The sequence below is a fragment of the Mycetomoellerius zeteki genome, unplaced genomic scaffold, assembly GCF_001594055.1.
Source record: "Mycetomoellerius zeteki isolate Tzet28-1 unplaced genomic scaffold, Tzet1.0 scaffold68, whole genome shotgun sequence".
Lineage (NCBI taxonomy): Eukaryota > Metazoa > Arthropoda > Insecta > Hymenoptera > Formicidae > Mycetomoellerius > Mycetomoellerius zeteki.
In genome coordinates, this window is record NW_017257697.1 from 623,035 (window position 1) to 639,165 (window position 16,131).

The window sequence follows — 16,131 nt, forward strand, 5'->3', positions numbered from 1 at the left end:
GCTAATCTTTTTTTTTCCGTGTATGTATTATCTATATAGAAAGATCTAAGCGTGCGATACGCGGTCTGTGACGTCACACATCGGAATGACATTCGAGATTGAAGTGCGAGAGCGAGCGAGCTCGTGTCGGCAATGGATCTCTCTGTTAGGCGTCGACGATGGAGAGGCGCGATGCCGACGACGTCGACGTCGACGACGCCGTTGCAAGTAGGTCAACTGGACTCGTGCGCGCGGCCGAGGCGATGTTTGCGACCGCGAGACCGTTTCGCTGATGTTAGCGCAGCTAACACAGGCGATTTTGCTTTAGTGCAGTGCCGTGTTTCACCGATTCACTTTGACGAAAAATTGCATTTTGCGACAGGTTGAAGACCAAATTCTCCGCCTGAGAAAAATATCTGATTGAAAATCAATGAACTAGAAGATTCTAATTTTATAATTCATACACGGAAAAAAAACAGCTGAAAACTTCACTGATTCAACAAATCTACAGTCGTAATATACAGACAGTCAATTTTCTATGTTAAAGTAGCAAAGTTGACAGCTGAATAACATTGGCGATTTGTTAAACCATCACATCTTCTTAGTTACAGATACTGAATTCGCGCAGTAAATTATTGGTTTGCTGTACCACTCAATTTATTTTTTTTTCCGTATATCAATCAGAATTATGATTATTTCAACTAGAATTATCAATTCAACCAAAAAATACTGATTTATCCCCATATTCAATCAGAATTTCAATTAATGCAATCAAACTATTTTCTCTAGTGCAATTACGTAATATTCTTGTTTTATGCCTTTTTGATCATTAGAATGCAACAAAGGTGCGGATGAGAAGCACAGAAGAGCATGAATAAAGTACGAATGCGAGCCAGCACATAAAAAGAACAGTTTTGCTGAAGGATCTAATTATTATCTGATCTTTTTAAGATTATCTAATAATTTAATTAGGTATAGATATGAAAATAATTTCATTGAATCATCAATATAATTATGTATGGGATGCTCAAGCATGATGAATAATATTGAAAAAAATTTTGACATTTTAGCAATTATCTTGAGCGTCCCTACATACTATAATTATTTATTCCAATAAAATTCTTTTCAGATTTGTATCTAGGCTTTTTAGATACGTCAACGAAACCGTTCTTTTCACGCATTGCACATATTTGAGAATTTTTTAATCTGTTAAAAACCGATCGCTAAAGCTTTAATCGAAATATTATTCTCTGCTGAGAGATTTCTAATAGCATCTTAATCGTGTGTCAATATTCTACTTCCTTGTACACGGGAAGAATAATTTTGCTAAAAAAATTTAGCTGGATACAGATATATGAAAATAATTTTGTTATACCATCAAAATTTTTAGATAGAACACTCAAACTTGCTAGAATGTTAAAACTTTTAGGTAGAACACTTAAATTGATTGCTAAAATGTCAAAATTTTTTTACATTCTATAGCAATCAGGTTGAGTGTCCTACCTAAAAATTTTGATGGTCTAACAAAATTATTTTCAGATCTGTATCTAGCTAAATTTTTCGATTTTTCAACAAAATCATTCTTTTCGTGTAGGAATTTCAAACATGAACATTTCTACAGAAAATTTTAATCTAGCAATTAATTTTTCTGTATAATTATTTTGATGATTCAACAAAATATTTTCAGATTTGCATCTAGTTGAATTTTTAGATAATTTCTCGGATAATTTTTAGATACTTCAGCAAAACCGTCTTTTCCTTGTACTTCCCGAATGCATGTGATCATCAATGTCAATGAGTTTGTATTCGTGTATGTGTGTATGGATGATGATTTTTGAATAACAAATGCGGCAATTATTTGTTACATGGAAATAGACATAATTTGCGGTGCGCTATTATCACCTCGTTGTGCTGTGGTTAGTTTTTATATGTGGACACTGTGCGTTTTCTTAACGCACATTATCCTGAAGTAATATTGTATTTCTCATCGTTATTCAGTGTCATATCTTCGGAAAAAGGCATTTTCATTGTTATGATCGGGAATAATGATCGGGTCAAGGTAAATCCAGATTTGGAGAGCCATTTTGGGAAATAGTCCGTATATTTATATCGGACATTGACATGCGACTGTCCGATTCGCGATGGATTAAAGAACACGACGTAAATGGACATATCAACAAGTATGAGCTGTACGACATGGAGCAAGTAGTATTAATTATGCACGCTTGGATTACGTTTACATTGCCATGGAAATATACGTCGATCGATGCTCGTAGCCTGGGGAGTGCCGGGAGAACGATAGTCAGGAAGAATCGGGAAAACCCATAAGGAAGGCGTGCAAGAAAGTTATGGCTCTTTCAAACTTTTCTAAATAGGGTTTCAGTTTTGCCGAGATTTACTAGTCCTTCGGGGCGTGCATCTGCAAGTAGGGTCGAGTAAAAAGGAAATATAGATTTTCGCAGATTCAGCAGATAAAAAAAATTGCCTCCTAATTAGCGTTATTTAAATTGAGAATTAATTTATCAATTTCTTAACCCTCGTTAAAAGATAGTAATTGTTAATGTTCCGATCGACGATTCGCGCTCAAGCTTTCGGAAATCTTGACTTGAAAAAAACAGAGAAAGAGATAAAAGCAAAGAATTTAGAGAAAACTGTATGAATATGGGAATTATCTGTTTAGCGTAATTAGAACGATAAAACGCGATAATGAGTTTAACATTTACCTGAAATTATCGTATGTGTTAATAATAAATTAATTATGTGTTAATACATATTGTTAAATGAAATTATTGTTTAATGTTCGTGTACATATATTGAATTTCTGATTAACGATTTATCTTTCTCGTTGTTTGTATGCCAATATATTCTCAAAACGGCAGCTTAACATACCATAGCACGAAAGAATTAATTGCACTTCATATTTGGTGCCGTAATCGAGAATACATGAATGCAATTCGACAACATTGTTATCGTCGTAGATAGCGACTAGGGACCCGAAATAATCTGCGATTAAGTGCGAGCTCGTTGATAATTCGAAATTAAATTAACACCGAGATAATTTTATCTCCATGAATTGTCAATATTTTTACAGCTTCTTTTTCCTCGAATAATAATCGCTAAATCTGTATACGGTAATCGTTCTCCAAATTTAATAAGTATGTAGACTTGACAAGACTTTACTTTGTTAAAGAGATATATTTATCACAAGCAGAAGTTAAATGGCATAATCTCGACTTTAATCTCCAACGCTACAATGAATATGCAATTATACATATGCAATTAATAATATGAAAAATGTATTGTACGCTAATATATGATATACGATCATATATATACGATCATTATAAATATTTTTATGTTTCTCGTATACTTTTCATCATTGCTTTAATAATTAAAAATACAGTATCTCACGATAATTGTAATCGATAATAAACTAATGTGATTTTTTTTTATATCGCAACTTATCCTTGTCATAATAATATTCAATCGTGAATATTTTCAATAATTAAAAATTCACGAATAAAGATATTAATTAATAATAAAACGGAATAGCAATTCTTTTCGAATATCACAGGTATTTGAAAAGAATTGCTTGCCGTAGAAACTCGCATCTCGTTACTGTTTTTATCTGTAGCAAAAACCGCCGGCTGGCATCGGATTTTCCGAATGTGAAAGGAAAGAAAAGGCAAAAAGGATAAAAGCCGCGCAGCATCGCGAACTTTTCCATCATGAAATGTCGCTTTTTCGCATTCCTCATTCCACATTCCGCGAACGGTGGGGAATTGGGACGATGGTTGAATTTATCAAATATTCGGATGTTGATTCAAACTGCGAACACGATATATAATGAAAAATATTTGAACGGTGAATTTCCCAAGCTCTTAAGTTATTCCGTTGAACTTTAATGTTCTGAATTTCACACGCGGATAAAACGAAGTTAAAGGAAATTAATAAGAGAATGAGATTGCGACTCATCAATATAAAATTTAATTCTTTGATTAAATATCATTTGTATACTATATAACGGTAGCTATAATTAAAAGTTTAATATCACAGAATTATATTCGCTCATGTAAAGAAGATATATATATATATATACATATACGTGTGTAATAATTTTTTAATTAAGAGGATCCTAAAGTGAAGTCCGAAATCCGTCGAAGTCACCAGACGTCGCTATTGTTCCAGCGCATCGACATGTCTTTATATACCACATCAATATCTTCACGCAACCTATGATACATGCAGTCGCACGTTCGTGTCAATTTTCGTATAACAAATTCGTCGCGATAAAGCGTCTAAGTCTAATTCTAAGAACTCGACGTTATTTGTTCGTGCAAAATACGTGTTTGTGGATTACTATTTCGTAATTACAGGTTGCAAAACTTTCGTATCAAGCAAATGTTGTCACAACTTGACAGCTTGAGACGCCATGTTGCACTAAGAAATGGTAAAAAATTTATCAATTTCAAAATTTTTGATCGTTCTCGGCATAAACTCCATCTCACATACACGTATTAATGCGTATACTTTAGTCCTGAAAAAGGATTTTCGAATCTGTGAAAGAGAAAAAAGGTATTTGTTATACAAAAATTATATGGTTTAGTCGGTAATACAGACGGCTTTAGGATCCTCTTAAAATTATAGATTGCAAATTGTAAGTGCATGTGTCTCAGATCAAATCTCGCGTTTAATTACAATAAAATTATATTTATAGATCTAAAAGATATCAATAGGAGACTAGAAGGCATGGATACGCTGCTGTCTCCATCCTTGCTTGAAATATTAATCCTCAAGATTGCTTATGTTGGAAACATCAAAATTTCTTGAAAAGCATCGATTTTTATTATGTACAATGACATTAACAAGGTAATATGATATCCCAAGATATATCAAGATAATAAAATATCGATTGATTATACAGAGACGAGAATGAAATGACATACAAAAGAAATAGTTTTGCTGTGTTCTTGCATATATTCCTTCAGCTGCCTCTTGCGGCCAAGGACACGTCGCACGGTCATCTTAGTGATGTTATACCGATCCTAAATTGATAGGAAAAAAATGGTTGCAATTACCATATTTTAACTATTATTTACAATCATTTTTGGGACAAATATTTATAGTTGAACATTCAAAATTGTAGGGTTCTCGAAATTCAAAAAATGAAAAAGTTAAATGGGGGCAATTAGAGTAATAAATACGGTGCTGTAATTAGTGTACTATTAATAATATAATACACTGAAAAAAATGTTTGGTAACTATAATTATATATTATTATAATTAGGATTTTTTTACTGCTATATACAATATTAGTAATAATAACCATATATATAGTTCCAGTAATAAATATATATAGTTGGCAACTTAAAATAACTATAATTATAGTTGTTATAACCGTAAAAATGGTTGAAATTACCATAAAAGTGACCATATTGATTCAAGTGACCATAAAATTATATATATATAGTAATTTGAATCATTTTTATATATAATATATTTGTTGCTAGAACTATACATATGGTTATTATTGCTAATATATAACCGTGTGAAGTTGGCCCCTCTTTTGAGAAAATTAATTTTCTATATGCTCTCGATTGTTTATCATTTACACATTTATGCACTTTGAATTTTCGTTTGCACACTTCTAGTAAGAAAGTTATTAAAAAAAACAATTTGGGGGGGGGGCTAACTTCACACTAGACTCCCAACTTCGAGCAAACTGGATTAAAAAGGTCTTAATTGATAGATTTTCGTTTGCACATTTCGAAACAAGTCGATTTTTCGTTTGCACACCCAAAATTGTTTTTTTAATAACTTTCTTACTAGAAGTGTACAAACAAAAATTCAAAATGTGCATAAATGTGCAAACGATGAACAATCGAATGTGTGTGTGTGTGTGTGTGTGTGTGTGTGTGTGTGTGTGGGTGTGTGTGTGTGTGGGTGGGTGGGTGTGTGTGTGTGGGTGTGTGGGTGTGTGTGTGTGTGTGTTTGATTTACAGAAAACTAATTTTCTCTCAAAAGTTGGGGGTCCAACTTCATACGGGTTAATATTATAGCAGTAATAATCATAATTATAGTAATTATAGTAATTGTAGTTACATATACCAAACATTTTTGTCCCAGTGTACTGTAACAGTATAATTATATTACGATATAATACAAACTGTCTGCGTTTGTCGAAATTTATAGTTATATGATATTAACCCTCCGTTAGTAAAATTGGGATAAAAATGACCCCACGGTTCGTTTATTTTATATTGCACATGCACTGTTTATCTTTATGTGGTCTCGGCTAACCTATTTTCAATTCGTTCACTAAATGTCTTAGCGGTCGAAATCGGTTAGGTAAGTGACATATCCCGCCAATTCTTGTTTATGTTAAAGCTTGTTTATGCCCACGCTGCTTTTATGATATAAATTGAGATAAAATTTTACATTTCGTAATACGAGGGGCACTACTTATATTTTGAGCCTTGGCAACACTGAGTGTTGTCAGGTGCCATCTGACGTTTCCACTAGAAAGTTTGACATTTTTGACCATAACCTTCTTCAGAACGTTTTGTTATTTGAGCGCGATTTGTATTGTTTACAGTCACTTGAAAATTGTGTCTCGGCGAAAAAATGGAATTAACTCGTGAAAATTTTCGTGCAATGATTTATTACGACTTTCGACGTGGATTATCAAGACAGGAGTGCATCGATCAACTTACTTCCACTTTTGGCGATAAAGCCCCATCCTTTGCCACTGTGAAACGCTGATATAATGAATTTAATCGTGGTCGCCGTTCGCTCACCGACGAAAGTTGTGAAGGTCGTCCAAAATCAGTTGTTGTGTCAGAAAACATTGATGCTGTGCAAAAACTAATAATGCAAGATCGTCATGTGACATACTGTGAGATTGAGACAACCTTAGGCATTAATTCCACCAGCATATATAAAATATTGCATGATCATTTAGCCGTGAAAAAGGTTTGTTCTCGTTGGATCCCACATAATCTGACAAAATCTCAAAAAGATGCTCGTGTCGATTGGTGCAAACAAGTGGTTCGAACGCATGCAAAAGTGTATAGATCATAAAGGAGAATATTTTGAAAAACAATAAAGTCATTTTCAATGACAAATTACTCTTTTTTTATTATTAGGCTCAAAATATAAATAATGCCCCTCATAATATTTACTACTTGTTTACTATTTTGAGATTAAGGCAATAAGCTAAATATTTTTTTATGACTATTGTGCAATGTCTTTCTAGTTATTTTAATTATATATGAAGTATTTCGAGACTGAAGCAATTTATTTATGTAGTACTAGGCAAAATCGTTTTTGTTTAATTTAAAGTATAAATTTATAAAATGTAAGTGCATAAAACTATATTTTTATTTATAAATAAACAGGAGATAAAGCTTCATGTTACTATTTACATCTTTCACTTTTGTACATTAATTAGATGAAAAATGAGCATGGGGTCGGATCGACCCCACCTTGCTAGATATATTCTGAAAATCCAACGGAGGGTTAACCGTACAGTCAATTATGTTGTTATAGTCACATATACTTGAAAATTTTTTCTTAATATATTTTTTAGTTACTATCTATTACCACATAAATAATAAGCGAATGTTGAAATAGTTACATTGACTATAATTGCAATTGCATTTACTGAATAACAATGTTTACTTTATTTACCATCTATATCTCAGTATTTTACTATATTAATATTTAAAATTATCATAAATTATAGTAATTTTTTCATGTGTTTTGAGAGAACTTTATATACATATATGTACATATATAATATATTAGATTGACGAAGAAAAAAAAAATTTTTTTTTTAATCGGCCTCTCAGCTCAAAAGCTTCTATTTCATACCAAAAGAACACCCCTAATTTTTATCAAAAAACATTAATATTTACAGGTCGCTAGTAAACGATTTTTAAATCAAAGTTAAGGATAGGAAAAATTTTTTTACAAGTTCTAAAGTATATCGCTTTGTGATTTTGACATCCTCAAATCAAATGCCTCAATTTGACAATAAAAAAACTCTTTATTAGAAAATGAAATGAGTATGTAACATAAAAAATATGATTTAATTAATTGAAATAAACTATATACTATGTGGGTTATTTCAATTAATTAAATCATATTTTTTTTGTATTCTGTACTCATTTCCAGTTGGAATTTTCCGTGACCTTCTACAGGGCCTTTAAAAATTACATTTAACTGAATTATAAAACGTTTTTGAAAATAGAAAAAATTTTTGACAAGTTCTAAAGTATATCGCTTTGTGGTTTTGACATCCTCAAATCAAATGCCTCAATTTGACAATAAAAAACTCTTTCTTAGGAAATGAAATGAATACATAATATACTACATGTAGTTTATTTCAATTAATTAAATCATATTTTTTGTATTATGCATTCATTTCATTTTCGAATAAAGAATTTTTTATCATTAAATTGAGGCATTTGATTTGAGAATGTCAAAACCAGAAAGCGATATGCTTTAGAATTTTTTCAAGGATAAACAAAATTTTTTTCTATCCTTAAAAACGTTTTATAATCCAGTTAAATGCAACTTTTAAAGGCTCTGTAGGAGATCCCGGAAAAGTCCAACTGGATCTTGTTCTGGGTGAACAGATCTATAATTTGAGGGGAGTAACGACCCATTTGAACATTTAGAACTTTGCTAAAATCGGTCTTGAATTCGAAATTTGGTCATTTTTTCATATTAATCGAGTTATATTTCTTATAAATCGGGTTATATTTCTTAAGGTGTATATCGTATTAAATGAATTATTGCATCGTGTTCAGACCAAAAAAAACATATACTACCACATTAAAAATTTGGATTAAGCTATTTTTGCATCAAATTAAACATGTATTAAAGAAAATCGAAATTTTGATTTAAAAATCGTTCACTAGCGACTTCTAAATTTTAATATTTTTTGATAAAAATTTAGGGGTGTTCTTTTGGCATGAAATGGAAACTTTTGAGCTGAGAGGCCGATTAAAAAAAAATTTGTTTTTCTTGTCAGTCTAATGTGTGTGCGTGCGTACGTGCGTGCGTGCGTGCGTGCGTGCGTGCGTGCGTGCGTGCGTGCGTGTGTGTGTGTGTAGGTTATTATTACTAACATTAGTAATGTTAGTAACAGTAATAATAATCATAAAAATGGAGCTCCTAATCATAATTATTTTACTATGCAATTATAGTCACAAATAGTAAATATTTTTCTTTCAGTGTATGCTCGAAATTGACGTCACTAGTGCTTTCAGATCGTTTAAGTATTTCATGCCGTGTACCAGTGACTGGCATATCGGAATTTTCATTTTTTTTACCTGAAAATTCCAACCAATTCCTATGGGGCTCGATAAAGACAGTGCCCGTATAGTGGCGCCCAAGTTCTATTTCCAGGTTCTCGATGACGACGACAAGAGTCAAACCGATGTGGCGGGCCGCGCCGCGTCGCGACGTCGCGTTTCCCGAGTTTCCGGCGCCAGCATCGATGTGCGTGACGCTCGATATTTTAAGTTCCACCCAGGACAGCGGAGCGCTCTCCTCATGGCCGATCTCCTCTCCTCTCTTTTCCCCTCTGTCACCATTTCCGCTTCTACTGTTTTTCCATTTCTTCGGCATTGCTTCACCTCTCACTTAAATTATCACTTAATCCTACAAGTTCACACACATGCATTCTCCGACAGATTTCCTTATACATATTACATTTCCTCTACCCTCTTTTTTCCTTATTTTATCCGAGAATACTGAGAGAAAAATTTTTTATATTTATAATTATAATACATGTTACTATAATTATGATTATTACTGCTATAAGTAATAATAAGTGTTAATATAGAAATGGTTGCATTACTATAATTTAATTATAATTTATAGTCGTGTCCCTTTGCCGACTTATTTATATATACAATATATACAGGGTGTAAATGAAATAACGCCCACTAATCATATAATGCTATTCCTAATAAAAAACTAAGATGAAAAGTCCTCTACCATTTTGTAATTTTCATAATATTTTTTTTTAGTTACCCAATGAGCAAAATTGTCTAAAATCGACGTATACAACAGCTTTAAAATATCTTTAAGAGTTCTTTAAGAAAAATCTTCAAAATATTTCACAAAGAACACGAAAAGATATCTCAAATTGTCTTATATATTGATTTTATCCGTTTATTCGGCAATATTTAGAAGTTAATATCTCGTTAACTATTGCGAAAATTGCAAAATGGTAGAGGACTTTATTTCGACTTATTGTTAATTTTTTATTAGGAATAGCATTGAAATAGCACAAGAACCATTTTTATGGTAATTTCAACTATTTTATGGTTATAACAACTATAATTATAGTCATTTTAGGTTACCAATAATAACATTTGTTACTGGAACTATATATATAGTTACTGTTATTATTATTATAGTAGTAATAATCATAATTATAGTAATATATAATTATAGTTACAAATATCAAACATTTTTCTCTCTGTGCAGTTACAAATACCAAAAATATTTTTGTCTCAATAAATTATTGATGTGGGTGCGAGAAAAACAATATTATATCGCCTACTATCATTAAAATTCCTTTTATCACAACCCTTAAGTAATGCATTGTCGTGTTTTTCTATTTCCCTCTTAAATTACGTAACGCGATGTCCAAGGTTGCTGCTTTAAAAGTCTACGAGGCTTTTAACTCTTAAAAATTGCAAAAAGAGAAGGCTTTATAAAAGTAATTATTACCTACTTTATGAATGCCTGTGGATATTATAATAAGATGTTTAATTAAGAATTTAATACTTATTGTTAGTTTTGTTTCTTTGGATAAAACATTTGATAATGAACATTAGAAGATGTTACACGATTTTTTTCTTTCTTTTACAATATTGTACTCTACAGGAAAGATATTTGCACTAAAACATGTAAAAAAGATTCTATTCTATTTCATTCTATTGTTGCTTGAAAAGATTTTCTTCTGGCCATGAGGCGAGATGCGTTGCCACCCGAGATCGACATGAACTCGGTCTTCGGCGAAGGCAAACACCTTTCTCCCTGCCCTCTTCTTTCTTCTTTCTTCTCACTTTCTCTCTTTTCTCCGCCTTCTTTCTTCTCAATCTTCGCCAAATCTCGGCTCTCGCGTTCGTGCGAGTATTAAACTTCCGCGTGCTAGCTAACGCCTCGAGGCCACGATTTCTTAAGCGATTAAAATGCGAATTTTACTAACTATGCTTGATTCATAATCGCCATGGGATTAATCGAGTTACTCATGTCACTTTTTATCTCATATTCTATTTATGTAGCTTATTAACGAACGAAAAAATAGTAAAGTAAACAGAATGCCTCTGATAATCAGACGAGAGAAAATACAATATTAAATAAAGAAATTAGAGACTTTAAACATATTTTGAGTTCAATTTTTCTTTCTTTTTCTTCTTGCTTCCGAAAATTAACCCTCCGTGAATTAGGTAGGGTGTGACATACTCCAGCAAGAATTTCTATAACTTCTTAACAAGTACCGCGCGTATGTGTTGCCGATTTCGTGCTAGAGAGTGCGTTGTTACCAAAATTACTAAATTATAGTATATTTATAATGAAGCATAGCATGGGGTAGAAGAGAATGTGGTATTATGACTAGTGTATATATTATGGCCTCCCTTAATATCTCCGCTATTATATAGCGAATCCTAATGATTACTTATGGAATTATTAGTTCAGTAGCTCGCCGTTACACCATGATGCTAATATTACCAATACTCAATAACCAGCACTTATTATAACGCATTTATACTTTCAAGTATTTCGAAACGTTTCTGAGGTACACTTTAGCATTTAATTACGCCTACTTCCTCATTTTTCTTAAACTTGAGCATATTATCACATGAATATATGTATTTTTTTGAGTGTGTTATTTGCTATTTAACATTTTATTTGACTGTATATATTTTGAATAAAATTTACTGTTGAGCATAAGGATAATTCTATTAACTTTCTGGATGTTACTGTAAAATTAGAAGATGGGTACATTAAATTTGATATTTACAAGAAACCAACTAATTCGAGAAGATTTTTTAACTATAAATCCAATCACCTTATTATACATAAAAAAGGTGTAATAATCGGGCAGTTTGACAGGATATTATTTCTTTCGCATCCTAAATTCCATAATAAAAATATCGCAAAGATAATTAATGTATTGTTAAAAATGGATATTCTCTGAATGTTATATTTTCGACCATAAATATAATAATAGAATAAAAACTTTATCAAGAAGAACGGATTTATATAATCACCAATCAAAATGATGATAATATCAAAAAGTTCTTTCCAATTCCATATTTGAATGAAATCGCGGAAAAATTTAGAACGATAGCGGAAAAAAATGATTTTAATATTGCATACAAACCCATGAATAAATTGAACAAATTTATAAATTTAGGTAAAGATAAATTTAAAAAAACAGAGCAGGGGAATGTTATTTATAAAATTAGTTGTCTTGATTGTAATGCTTCATATGTGAGGCAAACAAAACGAAAATTAAAAACTAGGATACAGGAACACATAGCTAATATAAAAAAAACCATAGATTCATTAACAGTAGTTCCGCTTCATCAAGTGAACCATAAACACAATTTAAATTGAGATAATATTCAAACATTAGACTCTGAACCATCTTTTAATAAAAGAATAACCTTTGAAATGATTTTTATTAAAAAACAAACCAATGCTTTAAATAAACAAAGTGATACAGAGCTGTTACCAGAGATATATTTTCCTGTGCTCAATATTAAGTCTCCTACTCAATGCCAAATACTTTCCTGTCTCTAATGATACGCATGTATAAAACATGATAGGAGTCACAGAGAGTATCGAAAGTAATAACCAACAAAATATTCGCTCTGGCTTGGTCGAATCTTATCATATGGTTGTCTGTTGTGATGTAGGTATGGAATATAATAATTATGTCTAATAGTGTCTTATGATTATTTAATTAGAATAATGTTTATAAATTTATACTAAGAAATATTATAATATTTGTACATAATAGAATCTGGAAATTTATGCGTCGAGCAACAATCAAATTCTTGAACATCTTATTTAAAAAAAAAACCAATTACTTTTTTAAACATATCTGAACGAAACGAGAGAGTGTATTTTCACGTAATTAAACTGATAAGAGTTATATTTTAGATATCCTTTCATATAATATGTTAATTTAATTTAAGATTTTACTAAATTTGTTAATTTTATACTGAAGATGGTCTGATTGAGATCGAAACGTTTATACTTTATCTTATTGTTGAAATTAATAAATCTTTATTATTCGCTTCTAAGACCTTGCGTAGTGGTATATGTCCTTTATAATATTATTTTATATATTTTGAGGTATGCAAATTTAAACAATACCATGGAATTTTGCTAATGTGGCCTTCTATATTGATTACTTACGACCTCTTTTTTGAGGTTTTTATATCAAAATAATTATTTGATAATCGATTGTAGCTCTACTGTTAATCTATAGTTTATATTACGTGTACTATTTTTAATACTGAGCAGCTTACCATATATGCAAAAATTATGTGAATGTATATACATTCATTTGCATACATTTTAAAATGTTTTACTTTTTTGTTAATTTTATAACCAAATACTATTTTCTAAACAAAACTAATATTTTAAGACTATTTTTATGGAAGGCCACATTACTATTTTTTTCGCCGAGTCATTATGCAATGTCGCTACATTTTTATTAATAGTATCTTAAGTAATAAATATTTCCTAACTTTGAGTCCAGAATCGATTCAACAACATTTTAACGAATGTAATCAAGTTTTAAACTTAAATATTGATTATTAGCAAAGTTATTGTGTAAAATGTAACTGGGGTGCCATAATACCACCTTCTCCTCTATGAGATATACCCACATTTGATCCATGTTGATTTTCCTGGTTCACGGAGAGTTAACTATCATTTATTTGTCGGCTCAATTGTTTTTTTAACTCCACGATCTTGATTGAGTTTACTGGGATGCGTTCCAAAACGCGACTCTATAAACTCCGAGTATCTTTTATTCTTGTTCTTCATCGAATATTGAACAAGGATAAAAGATACTTGGAGTAGATAGAGTCGAGTTTTGGAACGCACCCCTGGAAGATCTATTCGATTTATAACAATGATGATATAAAAGAACTGACAGTTTCTACGACATTGTTGACTGACGGATTATGTCCTATTTTTTGTTTTAGAACTAAATGATGATGCTAAGGCGTTCAACAGGCAAGCATGAGGGAAAGAACACCCTCTGCCGACGACACCCCAAAAAGGGCCCCACCGGCTCCCAGCAGAGGTGAGTAAAAATTCTTCTAAAGCCGTTTAAATTAGCATCAAGTAATTAATGTCCTTCTAAGATGCTTATGAGACATCGGATTTTTATGCAGATATTTTTTACACACATGCACAAAATATGCAAATTTGCACAAATATACATAATATGCACAAATAAATATGAATTTTTAGAATGCTTTTTTAACAAGAAAAATTTTTATTTTGATGCTACTTTCCAATCTGCTTTCTTAAAAAAATACGAAATTGCATAAAAATCCGATGTTTACTTATTAGCATCAAAATTATTAAATTATCAATTGATATTATTACTTTAGTTCCGTTCATGATTGCGTTTTTAAGACCGAAAGAGCCACGCGATTTGCAGAATTTATACGTACTTGTATAAATTCACTTTGAAATATTTAAGCACCAAGATCCGCTTTGAAAAATAGGTTTATTTATTTTATTTTAAAAATTCTTCTTTTACTTTCAGTAAAAACTTGTCACTTTGCATAATGTTCGATTTCGCTAGAACAATACGATAATAAAAGACAGCTGATGTATAGGAATGTACGAAATGGATAAGTATAATTCATGACAACACATTAATACTATTTAAGTCGTGATGAACCTGCTTTAAGAAAATCTTTCGCAAGGAAGCAGACGTGAGAGCTGCTCGTTCGTCATTAGTTTAAGGATCGTGCCGAGTCAACAACAGATAATGATGAATTCTTCCATATACGCGGAGTGTCATATCTCTACTGTCTCATATTTCACCTATGCGAGTTTTCGATGCAGTTTTAGTGGATTTTCTTCTTGAACATTCTTAAGATAGCTCGATCAAGGAAGGCTATTTAACACTGCGAGTTGAATTAAAGCTCTTACTTACTGTAGTCACCTTGGATTGTGACATCAAAAACAAAAAAAAAACCATAAAGATTCTTGCGAATTATATTAAAATATATTTTTTAATAAAATAAAATTTATAATCAATAGAATAGATTTGTAAAATATACCGAAAAACTCTTTTTATGTTACAATAATTAATATATAACTATATATTTGAAATAGAATTATGCCTAACACTAGAAAACGAACTGTTACCGAATGAAATAAATATGATTTTTTTCTATTCCGAAATAAAGGGATAGTTTTTGATTTATTTTTTATTCTGTCACAAATGCAAATATTGTTTTATTGAAAAATACTTCTACTTTAATTAATATATTTTGCAAGAACGTTCATTATATGTTTTCTTGTTTCTGACATTATGAATCCGAAGATCTGTGATAAGAAGTCTTAACAGAGAATAGAATGGAATGAAACCTTGCGTGTTTACCCTTATGTTAATTATCGATTGAAAAAAGTTCTCATAAGATTCGCAATTCAATCATCGACCCCCGTGCATACAGCTATAAACGCAAATATGACTGCCGGATTGCGACGGCGCAATGATTGTTTTCAAGACTCCAACGAGGCAGCTATGATGTTTATATTTGCATCTGCGAAGCGGTCGGTAAAATAAGTAGAAGTATTTCCAATAACTTTACAATCCTTCTTTTTTACAAATCTCAGATTGATGTGGTCGAACATATATACAATATATTAGGTGTACAAAAAAGTTCTGAGCTTTTTTTTGTAAAATTCAATCTTTATTCAAAAACAAACGAAAAAATATTAATCAGCGAAATATTCTCCGTTTGCATCAACGACCTTTTGCCATATTTCGGGTAGCTTGCGAATTTCTTGACGATAGAAACTCACCGGCTTCGAAGCGATAAAGTCATCAATGCATTTTCGTATTTCTTCTAATCTCACGAAATG

At 31.3% G+C, this 16,131-nt stretch overlaps 1 protein-coding gene across 1 annotated transcript in view; it reads left to right on the forward strand.

The window, feature by feature from the left end:
* Positions 1-16,131, forward strand: part of LOC108728959 (uncharacterized) — a 60,572-nt gene that overhangs the window by 7,599 nt on the left and 36,842 nt on the right. Inside the window, 1 exon segment of the mRNA XM_018457808.1 lies at positions 14,229-14,329. Coding sequence (XP_018313310.1) covers positions 14,266-14,329 — 64 coding nt within the window. The 5' untranslated portion in view covers positions 14,229-14,265.